Below are 20511 nucleotides of genomic sequence, written 5' to 3' on the forward strand. Positions count from 1 at the left end.
ACCAGAGAAATCTGTGCTATCTGAAATAATATTCAAAGAAATAAGAAGATAAACCATGCAATGCAAAATTTTTGGTCTAACCTCTTGGATGGAAAAGGGGGTAGAAACATGAACAGTGAAACATCTTCCCCATTAAAACTCTGGGTAGCTTAGAGACCAGAACAGGGCACATTTTGCTTTTTGCAGTGTTCTCCACAGTTAAACCTGTCCTACCAGCAGGTAAATTCAGACTCTAAAGCTGTTGTAACTTCATATTTTGAAAAGTTCTTAAAATTTGAGATTATCAGCATGGAGGGGACTGGAGGGTTTTTTTCCTACCAAGGTGCTTGATGTGCTGGACAAGAGAGAAACCTATATATCTTAAATTGCATGCATTAAAACATCAGTATTTCTGTAAAATTTGGAATCCTGACATTTGATGCTGTCAGGCTGTCAGTTTCAAACCATTAATGAACAAAAATCTGCCTTCCTAAAAGGTTAATGGTGAGAAAGTGAACACAGGAGTTTAGATTAGATAGATGCTGCTGAAACAAATGGAGCGAGACATATTAGAAGCACTGATGAGTAAAAACACTTTAGTAAATGAAATAAAAGGCAAACACAGAAAGAAACCCACACAGCACGGTCCCAGCTGCCTGATCTCAAAGCTCTGGAAGCATGCACATCAAAATGAGCATGATGAACAAGCTCATTTTCTTTTTTTCTCAAGCTGCAGATTTGTAATGCTAGAAGGTGCTTTTGTATCAAAAGCATATTCTTAAGCAGAAAGCCTTCTTTCTTCCCTGCTTTATTTTTCCTTCTCCTTTTTAAATTTCCTTCACATAAGTGTAAAGGAAACATGTCCCCTTCCTCTCTTTGTCATGAATTTGCAGGTTGCCATTCACCATTAATTTCTGTCTCTTCTAGGAAAAATACTTCAGTCAGTCTGAGTGAAAGAAATTCCTTCCTACTCTCCCAAGAGAACCATGCCTATCTAGACTGCAGCTGGTAACTTGCCTGATCCAGATTGCACCATCCAGCTTAGAAACCACAACTGTAAAACCTCCCTCTTTTACAACAATTATTGAACCTTACAACTGCTATTTGAATCTCCACTTCTTTTTGCAGCAGTAAGGAAAGCATTGTAGCTCCTTTCACCTCTGAGAATAAAAAAAAAAAAAATCTATGAAAACAGCAAGTAGGGAACGTCTCTTCTTTACTATCTTCCTCTTTAAAGTGGCAACAATATTTCTCTGCTCTTTTGTGAAAGTCATAATTTTGTCAACAAACTGACAAGCAGCTGTTCAATGATATTTTTCAAATTCAATTATTATAAACAAAAGAATGAGCCCATACTGTCACAGATTATCCCAGACTTAGTGCTGACAAACAGAACAAACAGTTCTTCCATTTCGGAATTATACTTTTTCTTTTCTCCTCAGATTAAATTTATTTTTTTTAGATTTGGGGTTTTTCCCCTCACCTTACATCACTGAAATCAGAAGTTACTGAGGAAGAACAGGGAGATATTTTTATTTTAAACACTTACAAGGAAGACTGCAGAGCAACAAGTGACTCAAAACACAAATGGAAAATGACTTTTACCATGTGTTTCAGCTTTTCTTTCCAGCAAGTGCTTTAGGTACTGAAACTGCTGCAGAAGAAAGTATCAGCTGTCCAGGTGGAGGACTCCACTCTGTGTGGTCAGTGTGTGGCAAAGAGCCCAGCACCCAGCAGAAAGCAGCCCCTGCCTGGCTCCTGCTCACTGCTGCATCAGGACTTCCTCCCTCCCCAGGAGCTGCCCTCTCTCCCCTCTCCTTGGCTTTCATTGGGAAGCTTTTATAAAGCGCTTAGTCAACTAACTGCAATAGTATCAGCTCACATCTCTAGTATTTAAGGGCTATTTTAGAAACACAAACTCCTGAAGAAACACACACAAAGCATTAAAAAGGCTTCTTAGGAACTGGCCTACAGATTTTTTTATCTTACCAAGTGCCTGGCTGATCTGTGATCCTTTCACACTCCTCCTTTCCTCCTTCCTCTTTTCTTTATTTAAGGCAGAAAACAAGAAAGACACATGGCACATTTCAGGAGGAAAAGCAACTCAAAAAACTTGTTGCTTCATTTCTGCACACAGCTTACTGACTTTAGCTGCGAAAGGCCAAAGCTGAGGGAAATTTACATTTTTGTACTAAGAGCTCCTGAAGTATCTGCAAATAATTAAACAGTTAACTTAGTATCTCTCCGTTCAGCTTTCTATAAAATTTTGCAAGCAACAGTTGATTCTAGTGCTTTTCTCTTGGGGGGGCGGGGGGGGAAGATGTTTTATTATCGCAATATGATTTTCTAAAACATTCATTCATATCAATTTTCCTCACTTAGACCAATGGCACCTCACACAGAAGAGGAATTAGTAAAGCTCTTCCTCTTTTTTCTTTCAAGAAGAAGTACAGTTTTGTTAATGTATTTAGGACAAAAAAACACAGGATGGGGGTGGTGAATTTTCACTTACTAAGCAAATATTTGAAAGAGCAACACATCCTAAAGACTTTAAAACTTGTCTTGCTTAACTCTAAATTTGTATTATTCTTTAGAGTAAGAAAATTGAAACCACTTCATATAGAAATAGAAAACATGTGTGCAAGTTTAATGGCCAAACAGGCAGAAAGGAAAAAACTCGAGCTAAATAGAGCCAGGAGAGAATATGTTTTTCACACAAAAGTAAGCCCCTTATCCAATATGGACCTCCATATCAGGAATGGACTTCAGGATCCTCAGCACTCTTTTTCCTTCTTTCCTTTTTACCTACCCAGCATCTCCAAGGTGTGCAGAAGAGCCAGAGAACCCTACAGCTGAAACCTGTGCTATGTAGAGTATATATTACCATACAGTTTTAAACAGCCACGGAAAGAAAACCCCAACTAATTGTAAAATAAATACCTCCTCTCCCATTGTGAAGCCAAGCTGCCTTTCAGCAGCTGGAAGTGTCCAAGAAGAGTCCTGGAGTCCTGCCCCTTCCTTGCATGAGCTCAGCCCAGCGAGGGCAGGAGCCCAGCCCTGACACTGACTCACAGGCCAGGCCATCCCCAGGAAACAAAAGCTCCACTTGTTTATTTCACAGGAAATCTGGACCTTTTCCTACCTCTGCTCACTCACAGCAAGAAGTTTCCTCTCCTCTCCAGCTTAGACTTTCCTGGCTTCTTGAGACCACCAGCTAAGAAAAGCAAGGATGTGAGTGATGATTTACAGAACTTCTGTGAACAGCTCAGGCAGTAAATTTTGCAAATAACTGTATTGGAAAATGAGTTTATGACAAATTCTGAATGTATTGGTCTTTCTGGTGGGGGAAAAAAAAAGGCTGAAATTTCGTGTAACTTCCGTCTTTGTTTTGGCTTTTGTTTTTAAAGAAAAATGTTCAAGAAACTGAAATATCAATAATATGATGCTCTGTTCCTTTAAAATCTTATAAATTCTTAATGCTGCCTCCCTACAAACATTCAACTTTAAAATGTCTGAATGAGGGCAGGGGAGGGAAAGACACAGGTGATTTGGAAGAAATTAAAGATTCATATTTAAGCAAGCCACAAGATAATATACATACTCATTTTCATTGGACTATTAAAAAAATCCTTAACTAGGAAAAATACAAAGAAAGAAAACATTTCAGAAAAATTCCACAAGCTAATAAAGCTAAATAGACAACAAAAGATGAGGGCATAGATTTCACTTTAAAGGTTATATTCAGTTTAGTTTACATTCATCAGCCTTTTTATTTATGTAATTTTCAAAGGGGTAAAAAAATTTCAAGGCAGGTAATTTTTTTTCCATAAATATTTCTTCAGTTTTCAAAGTTAATGTGTGCTATAAATATCAGAAGTTATTTCATTAGAATTTATTATCTTGTCAAAGTTATAAAACTTAACAACTCAGATGTAATAATTAAAGATCAGTTATACTACCTAACAAAATCCAAATGGAGCAAGAAAGAAAAATATATTTTACTGACAAACACTAGAACAGTTTATAAAACTGTTTATCCCTGAAGTCTTGACAACACTAATTTAAATCTTTTCACATCAATGTATATAAATTAGTTTTGCTTAGGCAGATTTTATTGCTATTAATAAACATATCATATTGGTTCAGGAAGCAGTCCTCTTGAAGCTCATCAGACAATAACTGAACCAACTTGCATGCCAGTATTGTTACTTTCTGAAGCGTTTTCTCTGTACTGTTGAAACATGAGACAAACGTTCCTAGAAATTCAGTTTATGTCTCCATCAAGTATCTCTCGAACTCAGAAAATCAGCTTTATTTTAAACTATGTAACCAAAGCTTTTTGGGGTTTTTAACAATTCTTTCAGAATGCCTGTTGGGGTAAAGGGCCTGGTAATGGTACAGATTCAACTGAAATTCAGAGGTTTACAATGACTTGCAAGCTAATGATCAACAGCTGGATCCAGAGCAACTTAAAAGATATAGACTTTTATTGTCATCCTATTACAAAATAAAATTGCATTAGCTTAAACCTACATATCCTGTTTTTCTGACTGGAGCATCCTAAGATTTCCTAATCAAAACCATGACTGAAATAACAGGAGTTTTCCTTCCCACAGAGCACTCCTCCAAGAGAACTCAATCTGGCAGAAACCCAGTGCTGTGCCCCAGGAGGACAGATCAGACCTTCCACATTGCTTTTAGGAATAACTTGTAGTACTACCAATACTTCTTACCCTACTCTGCGTCTATTTTAAGATGTTCTCCAAGCAGCTCGAGTCAGAAACATAAGCTGAAAATACTTTCATGCATATGTTTGGTGTGTTTCTTTCACACTGACAATTTTTTTCTGAATAAAGTACAACTGTATACACATGAAGTCTTGTAGCATGGACAACAATTAACTTGCAATTATTTACTCAAATAGATGCTTTAATTAAAAAAAAAAAACCCCAAACCCCAATAAAACATCCCAGGAAGCACAAACCAGGGTGTGCTTCTGTCATCTGTCAAAAACCAGCAGTGCAGGGTGATGTGTAAATTGAACCATGCCATTGGTACCTGGACAACTCTGTTCAGACAGCTTGAACATTTTAGAAACCAAAGTGACAGAACATGAAAGCACAGATGGGATAGCACGGAAGGAAAGCATGCAGAAGATCAGGAGTCACTCCTCACTCACACTGCACAGTTCAGTGACTCAGCAGAGAGTCATTGCCAGCTGAAATTATGAAATTCATAATTCTCTTTAAACTTAATTTTGCATTTCCCATTCTATTCCCTTAGTTCTAGGCCCTGCTTTGAGTCTGCCTCCCCAAAATGGGGCAAGCTGCTTTTCAACTCTCCCATCAATCTTAATTCCCCTACCCCTTCTTCTTACTCCTTCAGAACTGGGCAGTAAATCTGCTAAAGTATTTATTTAAATGTCCACACTGCCTCATGAACAACAGCCATTTGCAAACCTGTTTTCACATAATGAAAGAAACACACAGATCCTGTTTCCACAGTGAACTGAAGGAATGGGAGTTTACACCAGCAAAGGAGCGAGACCCTGCTGCAGGCAGCCCTGCTCTCATGACAGCTGCAGAAGGGGTCAGGGTCCTTCCTCCCCTGCAGCTTTCTTCACAAGATGGCACTAGAATAAATGGTTAGGACAGCGATGCCAGACTGTAGCAGACAGAGACTTCAAAGCAGAACATGAATGTAGCTTGAACAGATGAGCGCTTCCTCTGTTCCTACACGGAATTCGACAAACTGCTGATGCTTGCCACGTCTGCTGCTGCCACTGCCGATGGCTGTCTCTGAAGAAAGGAAAGCCAGAAACCTGTGCTTTCAAGTGCAAAGTGCTGCACACACACTTGGTGCTCCCACTGCGTGCTCTCTGCCTCAGCAGGTGTTTTTAATAGTGTTTCTAGTCAGTGCCAGGTGGTTTTGCTTGCATCCATTTTTAATCTCAAGATGTTGAGCACTGACTCCAACATTTCTATTAGGGGAGCAAGCACTTCCAAAGGCACTGGAGAGGCAAAGGAAGAAGCCGTGAGCCATGAGATGCAGGCACACTTGGCACACGGGGCACAGGGCTGACCACACACCACGGGTGACACTGGGCAGGGCTGGCAGAGCACAGGCACGTCGTCAGCTGGCTTAGAAACACCAGGAGGAGCCTCCAACTTGTGTCTCTCAAAGACTTCTCTTTAAATGACAGCTGAAAATTAAGGGGTAAAAATGTTTTCTGCAGGCAAGCAGGCAGGATCTGACAGAACAGGTGTGCAAAGACAGACTATCACCACAGTTTCTGCATTCCCAGCTTGCCAGCTCAAAATAGAAACTCAGACCTTGCGGGCATTCAGTCTCAGAGTTTACAAATTTCTATCTTATTGCAAAGGACAGGTAGACTTAATAATTGACAAGAGCTTCTAGCCCTTCTAGCCCTTGTGTCTACTTCCATTAGTTCTCCATTTCTCCTCTCCAAAACATACTGAATAGATTTAAAAAATTTTCTGTATGAATCCAGTGCTTTGCAGTAAGGATCCCTAAACACCAGTTAACTAGATCTTACAAGTTGCTGACTCCAGAGCCATGACAGCCTCCCCCTTTATATTAAATCATTACAGTGTCTGCAATACTCCCTGGATTGATGGCTGAGTATATAATTTACACTAAATTTTGGCAAACAGCACTGTGATCTCATCAAAGGATGTTCATGAAATCCAGCTCTGCTCAAATCCACCACTGCTAGCCAACTATGAAAGGGAGTTACAAATACATCCCAAGTGGAAAATGTAAAAAATACCCTCAATAGTCTCTTCTGCAGTAAGGACAGTTTTCAGAAGATAAAAATAGCTTTTTAAGACCTTTTTGTTTATATTCACCTATCATGGTGTTTAGCAAGCTGAAGCCTCAACTCACAAATCAACCCAATACAGTTAACTCAGACTAAGGAATGTATTGGTTGAATTAATCTTCCTGTATTTGTTCTAAGGAATGCATTGGTTGAATTAATCTTCCTGTACTTGTAGAGATTTATTCTTAGATACAGGAAAGGAAAAAATGATAGCTTGTCAGAACAACGGATGCATATACAGATCATATTGGAAGGAAGTCCAACCTAGCAACAGAACCTTTAGATAAGCTACTACAAAATGAAAAAGGAAAAAAAGAAGCAAGCATAAGCACCTGTTTAAATGTGTTGAAGCTGCAGAGCAGAAGAGAGGCATTGTGAGAAAGGCATTTCTATTTGACAATAAACATCGTGCTGCTTCAAGAGTGTTACCCTAAATTTTCTCAATTTGTCTGTATACATACTGTATTTCTTCTAAAAACTCATCTGTTTGTGAGTTTTCACTATGACTGCACGTGACTACGACTTCAGTCACAAGCAGCATTGTAAAACAGTTCACTTACATTTATCAGCAATGGAAATTTGTCAGAGCCAAGCCTCAGGAATCTGATTTTGCTTATCCATGGTCAGTGGTTGACATGTCAGCACCAACAGGCAATGAAATGGACTACAAAGCACAAGTATTTAATTCTTCTATTTTCCTAAAAGAGCAGAGCTCTGATAGCACTGCTCAAACTAAACTCCTACGACTGCACCATTAATTTTCCTAGGATAATCTGCCTCTGTGATTTTCAGAGCAAATAACGGCTAAGCAATGAATTCTGCACACCAATAAAATCAATGAAGTTTCACGCAATTCCTCAGTCTTGCCTTTTATTGAGAGTTTATTGATCACCTTAAAAGACAAGGGTGATTATATCCCACACTGCTGCCACTGAGCAAACACTTGAAGCTGCCTGGTGATTTACAGGAGAGCCTAATGGCATCTGCTTCTGCTCAGCTGGCAGCAAACCTTTCTGCCTTCATGTTCCTGCCAATATTTGTGTAAAAGCCTTTTTAACACCCCAGTAATTCTGTGTGAAATATGATCTAAGCTTATGATTCATAAAATTGAAAACATATTAGAACACAAAGTGATAACACCAACAAAATAAGACCCTGCTGATTCTTCTGTAAATGGGACTGACATTTTACATGGGAACTATCGTGTTATAAATTAATTCCACATTATAAAATTCTCACAGTAGCTTACTGATGCTTTTTAAAAAACAACTGTTGTTACGGAATATTTTAAATCAAAAAAGTTAAAATCATCATTACAGTAATATTTCATCAATAATTGTATCAAGAAGAAGCAACAGAAAGAGTTTTAGGGTCTCCAAACTTCAGAAAGCATGAAAAAATTTTAAAAAGGGAGAATAGAGGAAAGCATCTTTTCTCCTTCAAAACTTTACAAGTTATTGAAAAACTAAGGCTACAAGTAGATGAGAAATACACATAACAGGGCAAAGATCCCTTTAAAAACTACATTGCTTGAGAAAAATATGGAGCAATTTGGAAAACTCTTCATGCATTGGTACATGTCGAACCAGTATGCAGAGCTTCAGCTTTCAGGCTGAATTGGACCTTGCTTGGGATGGCCAACTTAATGCAGGATGCTCTCACATTCAGCATAAAATGGTAAAGAACATGGCAATGACAAGGGAGGAATTTCTTGCAGCTGGGAAACAAGTGTTTAGGGAGGTTAATGGTCTGCAGTCCTAACAGATGTCGTGCCACTGATTCATGTTTTGGTGCTGGTGGTGGGCAAAGACTGCAGTGCTGAAGCCTCTGAATGGCTCCTCTCAGAGGTTAACCTAATCCTAGACAGGAAAAAAGCACCAGCAGCAAAGAAGCACTGCCTTTAGTTACCTACACATTTCAAACACAAATGATGGGTTGTGTTTATGAAATCAAGCCACTATTTTCTACTAATCATGCCAATTTTAGGAGAACTTGAAGACACAGGCAGGAAGGTCTGTATTGTAAGTTTCCTGAAAATTGTATAATCCATTTTTGGCTGAGTAAAAACCCTGTTAGTCTGTGCAAAACAAAGGTAAGACTTCACATTATTATAAAGTGGAGTAAGATTTTCCTCCAAGGAATGAAGGCCACTTCATAAAGACTTTTCAAAGACTTCAAATGAAAAGAAACGCTTCTGCAAAGCCCCACATGTGAGTTAGGAGGTCCATCCAGAAACAGAAGGCAAGCAGGGTACCATGTAGGCTTTGAAGAAGGTAGCAATGGTCAAGCAGTAAGTAATACAGTTTAGGTTTTTCCGTTATTTAGATTATTCCATCTCTTCCCTACCCTCTTTATACTAAATGAAAAACAATCACCTGCAAAATATCAACCAAATGTCCCTCAGGATAATCTAGAAGTTCAGAAGTTTCCATCCCTCTCTGCAGGACCTCCTCTTCTGTACTACTGTAACTCAGAGTGGATGTGGGAGCAGGTGCTGTGCTATAAATCAGATCACTGAAATTATCTAGGTTGAAAAAAAATAATCTTGCAGGCCAATAAAGTTAATTGTTGTAGTGCCTGTTTCTACAGACAAGTGGACAAGCATGAATCAAAGGTGAGAAGTTGCCACACCAGGTATCAAGAGCCCAGGAGCTTCCTAAAATCACCATGGGGATGAAGAAAATGCACCATGTAGCTATGCCCATAGCAGAACTTAAGGCTGTGGAAGCCTCCTAACACTTCTCAGCACATCAGTAACTCTACGCAAATCTGTTCACTTAGAGGAAGGATTTCACTGATCTTTTTTTTTTCAGTTGTGACTTCATAGGAAACCATGCACTTTTTTGTTTGTTTCCCTAAAGAACATACTTTAGAGTAAACAGTTTGTAATTTTTTTTTAAACTTTTGCATGCAGCTAACCTCACTGGAATCCATTTTCTGGTCTGAGGCAAAAATAAAAAAAGAAGAACCTTGTCTACAGAAAGAATAGGAAATAATGACGATAAAGCTTCAAGTTTTGGCCAGTGACAGAACTGAAAACTTTAGGATGAAAACCTTTTTAAACCAACACCAAGAGACAATTAAGGAATGGCACATACCTTATCCACTGGGAGGAAGTCGTTTTCAACTTCTATTGACCTTGGTCGTAGCTTTATGGGTTTGTCTTTGAAGATATCTCCAAAGCCAACACCTTTGACCTTTTTGGGTTGGATTGTCGTGCCTCCGTTGGCTCCTTCTGACTTTGTACTGCAAGAGTCACCACCATCACTCTCAGAGCCTGTAGCATCTTTTAGGCCTGTGAAAAGGAGGGATGAAAGGTGTGAATCCCACTACTTTCAGATCAGATTGTGACTGGAAAGTGATCCCTCCCACCATCCTCTTGAGAAAAATGAAACCACAAGAAATAGGTAGAGAAGATGCTTTCTGTGCCATGCACTCATTTTTGACTTTGAAAAATGACTTTATTTCATCACATTGGTGTACTGGTTAGAAATTCCACCAATCCACAAAACATGCATACTCCAGCATTAAAACTTCACAAATGAGGATGGTGATTCCTTGAGTACCAAGAAAATCCTTATTCCTCAGGCAAAACCTCTTTGGAAGAGACGTCAATAAAAGAAAGAGTTAAATTCAGCTGTAAGGCACCTATTGTATAAAGCCTCATAAAGCTAACAAGCAGTCAGATCAGGCACGCTGTACCTTAAATCTGTGTGACTCAAGCCAATTATGCAATTAGTATCTAAAGCTACATTACCTTACTGGGAAATATAAAGCTGAAAGCCGTTCAAACAAATTTGCAATCAAATAAGCTGCATAATATGTTCCCCGCTGAAAATTAAACCTCTCTGCAGCACAGACAGCCTCATAAGAAAAGCACCCATGCACACTCTCCTCCAGGAATGTAACAAATCAACACTGACATTCTGATTTGCATTATTTCTTTCAGTGAATAGGAAAATTTACCTGCACTTATCTCAAAATATCTGCTGCTCCAATAGCAGAGCCACAGATGCAATAAGGTGAAGTTTCAGCCACTTTACAGAAGGGTGCAGCATCAGGTCAAACAGCCACTGGCAGCAAGTGACCCACTCAAGTTTCCTTCCCTAGACCACTTGAATCTACCTCCCTGCATTAACTGTTCCCAGGAAAACCACAGCAATTGCTGCTACTACAGCAGCAATTGTACCTAACAATAAGAAGCTCAAATCCTCACGTTTCCCTAACAAGTACTCATGATGTCACAAAGAAAGAATTTCAAATAAGCTTTTCTTCTTAATTACTTTTATATCAAGGTCAACAAAGTGATTGCAATAGGTTTTCATCATAAAAGGCTGACAGATAAACTACAGAAACCAGTGCAAGACCTAAGGCCTCCAGGTACATCTTCATGATCCAGGACATGAGAGGCTCATCTGTTAAAACCAGGGTGCTGCTAGGAAATGAAATCAGGAACTCTGTGTCAGATCAGGACTTTTAGCCAAAACCAGAAAAGACATGATATGTTGCCCTGATATTTTCTGCCTCTTCAACATGCAAGGAGTAAAAAAGCAGAATTACAGAAAGTTTCCAATTAGAGGCCCTCTAGCCTCCAGAGTGGCTGCCACACCTACTGTTGAACATCAGCAACATTTCCATTTCTTCAGATATTCAATTCAAATAACACTGAACAAGTTATTTGTTCCATAATCTGTGCAGGATTGCAATTTAAATGAATATTAAATAATTATATTACAATACTTTTCTTAAATATGCAGAAGTCTTGATTACTTTACATTTAATTTTTCTAATAAACTGCATACTGGCCTGGGAGAAAACCTTAAATCTGGTTAATTACTATATTTATTATGGTAGTTAGAATGGTAGCATGCCTACCATCAGTAAAGTAAACCCTGTGCACTACTTCTCTCCAGACCTCAGGAAATCAGTAACCATGTAATTTAGGCATTGACTGTGATGCTGCTTGGTGCTCTGGAGGGCAGGAGAGGAGTGGTTACCCACAGCAGAGCCATTGCACAGCGTTTCTAGCAGAGGCACTCAGAGATGCAAGGGCAAATTTAGCCAGACAGGTGTAAATTATCTCGGGCAAAGTGTGGCAAAGTCACTCCCCTTTCTTGTTCCCTCCCCTTGCTCTGACTTGGGCAGTAACTGAAGATGCTGTAAGTTCTACCAACTGGACCTTCTCCAGCTTTGCAAATTATCAATCACTGCGGCCCTGGCTGAGATAGAAGCTAGAACCAATTTTATTTACCACTTTTAAGTGCAAAGACAGTGGTCAGCAATTGACTATACAAAACATCCACAACTCAAAAAACTTAAAAAAATTGTACTGAATGTTGTCTTTTAGCTGAATAAAATACCTTGATATGGAAAATTACCCTCTGGCAAAGGTTTCTACTGTCACCCTTGCCAAAATCTCAAACTATTTTGGTGGAGGGAAGAAGCAGTGAAGACACCTCCCTCCAGAAGTAACTGATAAGAATCCATGACTGCTCTTAGCCACTCCCTGAAATGAACAGAAAAGTTATCTTTAAAATAGATTATCAAAATAGGTTTTCTGCATCCTTAATGGTGGAAGAAGAAGATCTGGACTTTGGTCAGTGGATGGAATTAAAATATGAAAGTAATTGTGAGAATTACTCAACAGATCTCAACTGGACTTCAGATCTTTGAAGTTTACATGAAAGAAAGATCAGAGACCTCAAGGGGATGCAGTAAGAATAAAGCTTTGTTTCTTTCTCAGTCATCACTTGTTTTTCATTATGGCATTTTCAGCTTTTATGACCATTCTTCAGTGATGAGGCATCACATTTTGCATCAGAAGCTTCACCTTGGGTTCACAACAGATTTCCCAAGCATTGCCCATCTGTGCTTGGTGATAATCCAAGAGTCATTTGTTCCCTATACTGCCACAGAGCTGTCTCAGTATACAGTCCTCAAAATGAAAACAACATAGGAAATAATAGCATTGCTCCTTTTTCTTTTTTTCTTTCTATTTTTTTTAATGAGGAGAGAATAGACTTAAGTGTGGCCTGTCCAAACTAAGTTGCATTCTAATGATCAGATACAAAGCTCCTGCAAAGCTAAAAAGAGTTCTTCTAGATCAGCTGGGAAAATGACCTAATTTAATTATTTTGACTAACCCAAACTGAGGAGTTCTCCGTACCTCACTAAATAAATCAGTAAGAATAAAAGCCCTGCTTGTGCTTTTATCACAACATGACTGGGATCTAGAGACAAAGGGGACAAAAGAGAAGAACTGTATGCAGTGGAAACTAGAACAAGTCAGATAAAGTGAGCATCTTTCGTAAAATCAAGAAAGAATAATGCATTGCTTGAGTATAAAACAGTGCTGCAGAAAATATTCTAACATGCTCTTACTATTAAAGACATGCTAAGGAGACTCTCTTTTACCTTCTTGTCCAGGTACATGAGATACACTCTTCTGTTTCAGACAGATAAAGAACTTGGAAGCAAGGATTTGCAATACTATGCCCACCTTTGCCTGATAAATTCTCTCCTCAGTTATTTTTTCATTGGGTTGTTCCCTGACACACATATATATGTGTGTGTGTTTGTGTATGTGCATGTGTGATACATACATGTGTGAGTATATATTTGTATCAGTATACATCTATCAGCAATTCTCTTGGTGCACCTGCAACCTGGCTCAAGTGATCTTTTCTCTCAAAACCAGAAAAATGTACCTCTTCCAGTCAGACTTTTGTTTGGTTTTGGTTGTATTTTTTTTTTTCTGTTTTGGTTTTGGTTTTTTTTGTTCAACTTTCCATGGAATTTTTTGCCACTACTGCAAAGTTTAGTGGCAGAACACAGCTGGCTGGATAGTTTCTCCAAAACATACATGTAGCTGATGGACACAGGTGGGATCTAAGCAGGAATCCGAGTGACACGGACTATCAGATTATGAATTTTAAGTATGGAATTTTCTTCATGAAGAGCTACAGCTCTCAGGGAGGTCAGGCTGCTAAATCAACATTAGAAACTGGAGATAATCTCAGTGGTCACAGTCCCCCTCTCTGCTGACCAGCACACCCACTCAGCTCAGCCTGAAACAGCTGTGGCCTACCACAGCCACGGACTTGAGCACAAGGGTGAGGCCAGCAGCTCAGCAAACTGCTGTCCTCAGAAACACTGAGAACATCTTGCTCTCCCTGTAAACCCAGCTATTAAGTACTTCAAATAAAGCCAGTATAGGATAAAAGCTACAGTAGTCAGGGTTCTCACTATTTTTGACCACTTTTTTTTAACAGCCACTTCTCTAGAACCTGTCAGCTCTTTGTCAGCATTTGGAGAGCTGACAAGCTAAGAACATAACATCAATAACGTGCTCACTAACATGCTTACTATCACATCAGTCTTAACAGCAGGAAAGTTTTTCAGAACTTTAATATTTCTCAGGACATATTTTTCAAGTCTTTTGGGAGTGTCACATCAAATTTCTGGCTCTATAAGCAAAACTGCTATTCTTTTACCTAGATTTATTGTTGCTGAACCATCTGTAGCGCCACAAGGTAGAGCTCAAATCCAAGCACTGGTAGTATTTTTCCAGCAAGTTCCTTGAAGTCTGAACAAGGGCACCATCATCAGCAAGAAGTTAAAATTCCCAGGGGCCAAATGTTCCCAGCTTTTGGCTGGAATAAGATATGGGTCTACAGCTTTTTAAAAACACTCAGAATTTTGATTCCTTATTGATTCATGCTCCTTAAAAATGCAAGCTCATTTAGTATTCATGAAGATTACATTTTCTCAAAACTGTCTGAAGGAATTTCACACTTCAGACATTTTTTCCTCTATGGGTATAGAAGAGAGATTAGTTTCCTCAAGATATTTCTAACACACCACACTCCTGCTATAGCAGTTATAGGTCTTTTGAGAGCAACATTCTGAAAGGTACCAAAACAGATTAGCTAAAACAGAGATTAAAAAGAGACCACAACATCAGATTTAATTCAGCAATGGACTCTCAGAGCTGTGCTGGCATCAAACCAGGACTTTAAATCGGAAAGATAGTTAGGGATGATAAAGGGCTGTGTAACTAAAGCTGTTAAAACAAAAATAAACATCTGTGGTAAAATTAACTCCATTCAAAGCAGGAAACAAATTGTTTCTAAATAGCTTAAAATGGCAGGGGAGAAAAGGAAATTCATTCTACGTTTACAGAGCTTTCTATTTTGAGCTATTATTTGGCAACCTAATTTTTTTTCTTTATTTTGGATTGTTCTCTCTGCTGACAATTTATGGCCCTGGGCAAAAGATGGACCCCTCTGACACAGTAAAGGCCAGTGGTGTTCTGGCGTTCTAAGCACTTCTCAGCTCTGTTAAGCCATGGAAAGGTCAGCTGTTCAGAGGCACACACCTGAGACAATGCAAAGGATCTCCTGATTTGCTATAGCAGCCAGAGAGAAACACTGTCAGCTGTGTTTAATAGGACAAAGAAATTGGTAAATTAAGCTTATTGAGGTGGGGGTTTTTTAACTTTTATAAAAGGGATGGAAAGCAAGGAGAAATCTATCCTTTCCTTCTATTTAGAGAATGACAGCATGTAACGCCCAGCTGACCAATCTGAATGACAAAGGCGGTGAAGTTATACATGGTAACTGCAGTAGATCACACAGGAACTGTCCTTTTTCCTTTTCCTCACATACTGGTGAACACAGAACAAATACCCACATCCTATAAGGTATTAGTCTTGAGCTTGCTTTCTGTCAAAATCCTGTATTCTGTTGAAGCCATCTCCAACAACATTCCAGTGTCATAAAAAAATCAAAACCAGAAAATGAAATTTGATTTTAATACTACTGTAAAAAAAACAACATGTTGATTCTTCTTAGTTTAAAGATTAATAAATTCATGCTTTCAAAACACAAATTTATGCTTCTTTACCAAGAGTGATTATACATGTACAAATAGCTGAGGCAGACTATCTCAATATTAGTAATTGTTTGTTCTTCTCAGTCATTCCTTGAAAAAATGCAACTGTGTCAGCTAAACATTTTGTCATTTGGTTTCAACATGTTCATTTTCCTTTGCATAACAGTTCTTGCCACATAAGAAATGCCCCAAGATTTCTTCTATGCTTGCACAAGTGGTCATGCAAGGGGAAGGGGCGCGGTGCTCGGCCCCATGTAGCAGCATGCATTGAGCACAAGCATCTTCTGCAGCATGAGCACAGAGCCATCAGTGCACAACTTCCCCACCTCCCCAGCCACTTCCCCGAGTACTGTAAGAGCAAACAGGAACAATTATTCATTCAGGAGTTGTACACCTGTAGACAATCATTGTCTTCTTCATTTGAGGACTACTTTTTTCACCACCCTCTCCAAGTACAGGCACATGTTATTACACGTTGAAGGAGAGATAAGCAGCCACAGCCAATAGGGTTCTTTACCTGCCACTTACCAAGCACAGGTCTTTTGTGAAACTCATGGAAAACCACTTGGTAGTGGGAATCCAAATCAACAGAAGGATTTACCATTTCACCCCAGTCAACATAATTTTTCCACACACAGCCCCCAGTCCCAAGCCATCGGCACATTTGTTCTCCAGCAAACAGGATGCTTACTATTAATCATGAAAATTTCCCTCCCCCAATTTTATAACTTTTCTTTCTCAGATGTTGTTTTTCATTACAGCATTTGTAGCTGTGTATTTGATACAAGCTCTTTTTCGCAAGCAAGTTGTAACAAGGCGAGGTGAAATACAAAGCTGTAACTGTCCTCTCTTCAGAACTGTTAAAATCCACATTTCTCATTTAACTTTGCTCACATTCTGACACTCCTAAATGGGGGTTTACAACATAATAAATGCATCAGCCATATTGACTTCTCAGAACTCTGACCAGCCATAATTCCTCAAGATTTAAGGGGGAGGGGGACAAAAAAAAAAGAAGGGTAAAAGAAAGTAGTGGAGCAATAGAAAACACAAAACACAATTGAGGTTACTCACGAATGTTTCTGTTTCAACGATCCTGATCTTCTTCCATTATATCTAATAGCTATTACTGACAGCATTGTGGATCCACATATAAGGAAAGAGAGGCAAATATTTGTCAAATCAAGCATTTTATCTGCACTGTTCCTCAGTTATTGCGTCTTTGAAGAAAAAGAAAGCGAAGCAAGAAAGAGAAACTAAATCAGTAAAAATAAAAAAATTAGAAATCCAAGAAGCATCATTCTTGGAGGTGCAAGAAAGTTGCAGGATGAGAGAAAAGAGGGCTGTGATCAACAAAATGGTAAGTTTTTTGTTGCTGTGTGTCTCTCTTCATCCAGCATATGCAGTAGCAAAGATTTTCTGACAGCAGGTTGATGAGCAGAATGCCAAAGGAGCTGGAATTGTTGCTGAGCAGAGCCTGGCATACCTCATGACCAAGAAAGCTATATCAGCATATAAAGGCAAGGCTGGGTGTTTCTGCAGGAGACAATCTTGCGTATTTCAGTGAAAGGTCTCTAGAAGCAGCGACTAATTCAATAGCTTGTACACACCTTGGTTAAGTAAGAAAGTCTCTTTTAAACACAGCAGTTGGAAAACAGCTTTCAAAATAAAAGTATTCAGCACTGAGCATGTGTTTGTGAAGTAAAAGCTCTAAGCTTGATTACAAAGTTGAGCAACACTTCATGCAATGTGATACAGGTGAATCCAAGCATTGCCTTGGCATAACTAATCTAAAGTTATGAACTGACTCCAGCTTAATTTACAGAGAAATCAGCAAGCTGAAATTAGAGCAGCTATGAGTTGTTTTACCCAGACATCTCTAAATGAAAATGATTCTGTGGAATGTCTCCAAATGGTTTTCACTGGAGACATAAGCTCATGGATATTTGCCTAAAAATATGGACCATAGAGGAGATATGAAATGGAAGGAGCTGGCTGCACCATCAGTCAGCTTGTTCAGGAAGAGCATGATGAGTAAGTCTGCAGGAGGTGAGCTGTAAATAGATGGAGCAGGGAGAGTAAGGGACCCTCCTTCTTGTGCGTTAGTTTAGGCAAGAGCATCTCTGATAGTAACAACAGTGCAAACCCTTGTTATGTTTAAGACTTCCCTGGATGACCTGATTTTGTGTATTACCCATTCTTCAGTCCCAATTCCCACCCAAAAAGCAACAACCAGGCTACAAGTGTAGCTGGATATCTGGCCTTCTGAGATGCAGCTTTATGGAGAAAGTAACACACCTCTGCAGCATGAAAAAGCATGCAAGTCTCAACCAAATGCCAAGGGAGGTAGAATTCAACCTAAAATTCAGGTAAACCAGCTCCAGGTAGTATAAACAGATACCTTTTATCAGCTTTAAAAACAAAAATTTGATGGTGTTAGCCCAGAGCAATGTGAGCCCACAGCAATCTGCTGTGCGTTAAGCAGTCTTCTTGCAGCTGGTTATCAAGCTTTCTTCTAGACACTCATCCAATCCTGCACTGTGAAATCAGTTTGATGCAATTTCTTTCCTGTGACATGGCACAACCAGTATGACTAACAAGAAGAACTAAATGCAGAGCTCCAGCAGAACTGGAAAGGTGACTGAATTCTTCCTGGCTTCAGTTATGCTTACTTGAGATGACTTGGGAAGAGGGGAAGAATGATTTGGCCCTTAATGAAAAACAGGCTGAGCATGGAGAACAGGCTTTTGGAAAACCTTGAAAGGTAATGTTAGGGCACAGCACCACCCAGTAAGATTGTGAAATTAAAGGCTCCAGAGGCAGACCTTGCATCTGATTTGAAGCTTCATCTTAAAGTCTGAAGTCAAGCATATTGGAAATTAACTTTGTAAATCCTTATTATGCTCATCAGATGGGTGGGTTAGAGGACATGATGGTCTAAGAACACTGCAAGAAACATGAAATTTGAGTGATTGATAGGCAGTCATGGAGATAGAAGGTGAGAAGCACCACAAAAGTTTGAAGACCACCAGGCACATGGTCTGCTCCAGCCAGAGCAAGGGCTTGGTTGGAGCTTGTGAAGACCTGCAAAGTGAATTCTGGTAGACAGGGAGATAATTTTCCATAAGAAAATACTCATACCTGCACACATTCACAAAGACTTTTGTTCAAAAAAAGGATCATATTTGTTAAGAAAAAAAAAAAAAGGTGTATGGGCAAATATCAGAACAGAATAATGCCACTTCATCCTGCCACCATGCATAAGAAGTCCTTGGAGGCAGAAGACCAAGCATTCCCAGCCATAAAGGAGGAATAAGGGCAGCACAGCATGGATCCTCTCAAGAGAAGGCTCTCTGGGGTAAAAGCAGCTGCCAAAGCTAGCACAACATCCTCTTCACTGGAAGACAGGAATGAACACTTTGCACTTAGTCACACCAAATGTGAATCTTTTAGCTAGATTCCTCCATGAGGAAACAGGTGGAAGGACAGATTTCTGTCTTCATTGCTTCCTCTGTCTTGCATCTGATGTAACCATTCTCTCTTTTCCTGTATTACCAGGGCAGAAAAAGAACATGAAAAGCAGGATGTGCCCTTCTTCTAAAAAGCAGAAGCCAAAAACCTGAACATGAAATGAAAATAGCTTTATATCTTTTACTCTCCTTGGCAGAAAAAAAGTATCAGCCAGAATGCTGTGAGTAATAACTGTCAAAGACAGAATGCCAAATGAAGAGCATGCAGTAAAGTAAAGAAAAAAAAGTTTAAAAATCACCAAAAAAAGAAAAATCCAAACAAACCAAACCCCAAAATATCCTTTAAGAAAAGCAAGGCATGCTTTATGAGTTCAACAATAACAATGGGAACTTCTAGAGCAGATGGACTTTGAATTCAAAGATTAGTGGTGATTATCAACAGTCTTCTTGTTTCAGGGGGAAAAAGTGATGAGACTAAATGGTCTTAGATTCAATCCATAGCTGAAACCAAAACATCCAATGTAATTCACAATTTATGGTGGGCTTATACACATACACTGTATGGACACAGAACACACACATGCACAGGAGGAACAGGTGCATTCTCATTGCATTAAGGCTGGGCAGTTCATCAGCAGCAAACTGACTTCAGCTTACAGACAGCTATATGCATGGAGAGTAGCCGTAAGTGGGTAGCAGTGGCACAATTTACAAGTGTAGATAAATCAAACAAGTTCAGAGGACTGAAGCTGTTGCTTGATGATTCTTTAACACACTCACTGTTATAACGTCTGTAGCTGTCAATCTTTGCAGGTACCACTCTGTACAGAATTGTCCCTTCAAAGGCAGATTTTCCTGACAGCAGGCAAGAGAAGGAAAGACAAAAAAAGGAGAAGGGGCAGGGTGGGGGTAAAGAGATCGAATGATGGTAAAAAGAAGGGAAAGGAAGAGGTTTTAATCTGTATTTTCAGTCACTGACATTAAAAAGCCTCATTAGCAAAATGACGAGAACATTAACAAACATATCTGATTGTACATGAAGTTAAAATATTCTTTCTGCATATATGTCAGATAACAGAATCTCATGATTTTGCTAAAGCCATTATTTTCAATGTCCAACAGAATGCATTCTTCTTCGGTTTCATCTGTTGTCCATCAAGTTGTGAGACTTGCAAATAAAATTATTTGTCTGTTTTATGCAGGCTTGCACAGGGGAATCCTGAAAAAATATCATTACTACAATGATGTTCTCACAGTGGCTCAACATTCCTGATGCAGATGTAGTGTACTTCAACAAGCACAGCTGACATCCGAACAGGGCAATGAAAT

At 39.2% G+C, this 20511-nt stretch overlaps 1 protein-coding gene across 6 annotated transcripts in view; it reads right to left on the reverse strand.

Moving 5' to 3' along the window:
• The window catches only part of SH3KBP1 (SH3 domain containing kinase binding protein 1), a 212887-nt gene that overhangs the window by 72623 nt on the left and 119753 nt on the right, over positions 1-20511 (reverse strand). For 5 of the 6 annotated variants that reach the window (XM_066313938.1, XM_066313936.1, XM_066313939.1 and 2 more), the window contains 2 exons: positions 19963-20037; positions 9919-10115 (listed from right to left, as the gene is read on the reverse strand). In XM_066313938.1, the coding sequence (XP_066170035.1) occupies positions 9919-10115; positions 19963-20037 (272 nt within the window). The remainder of the gene's footprint in view (positions 1-9918; positions 10116-19962; positions 20038-20511) is intronic. The other variant, XM_066313937.1, reaches the window with a different exon arrangement.

The sequence above is a fragment of the Sylvia atricapilla genome, chromosome 2 (genome assembly GCF_009819655.1).
Source record: "Sylvia atricapilla isolate bSylAtr1 chromosome 2, bSylAtr1.pri, whole genome shotgun sequence".
Lineage (NCBI taxonomy): Eukaryota > Metazoa > Chordata > Aves > Passeriformes > Sylviidae > Sylvia > Sylvia atricapilla.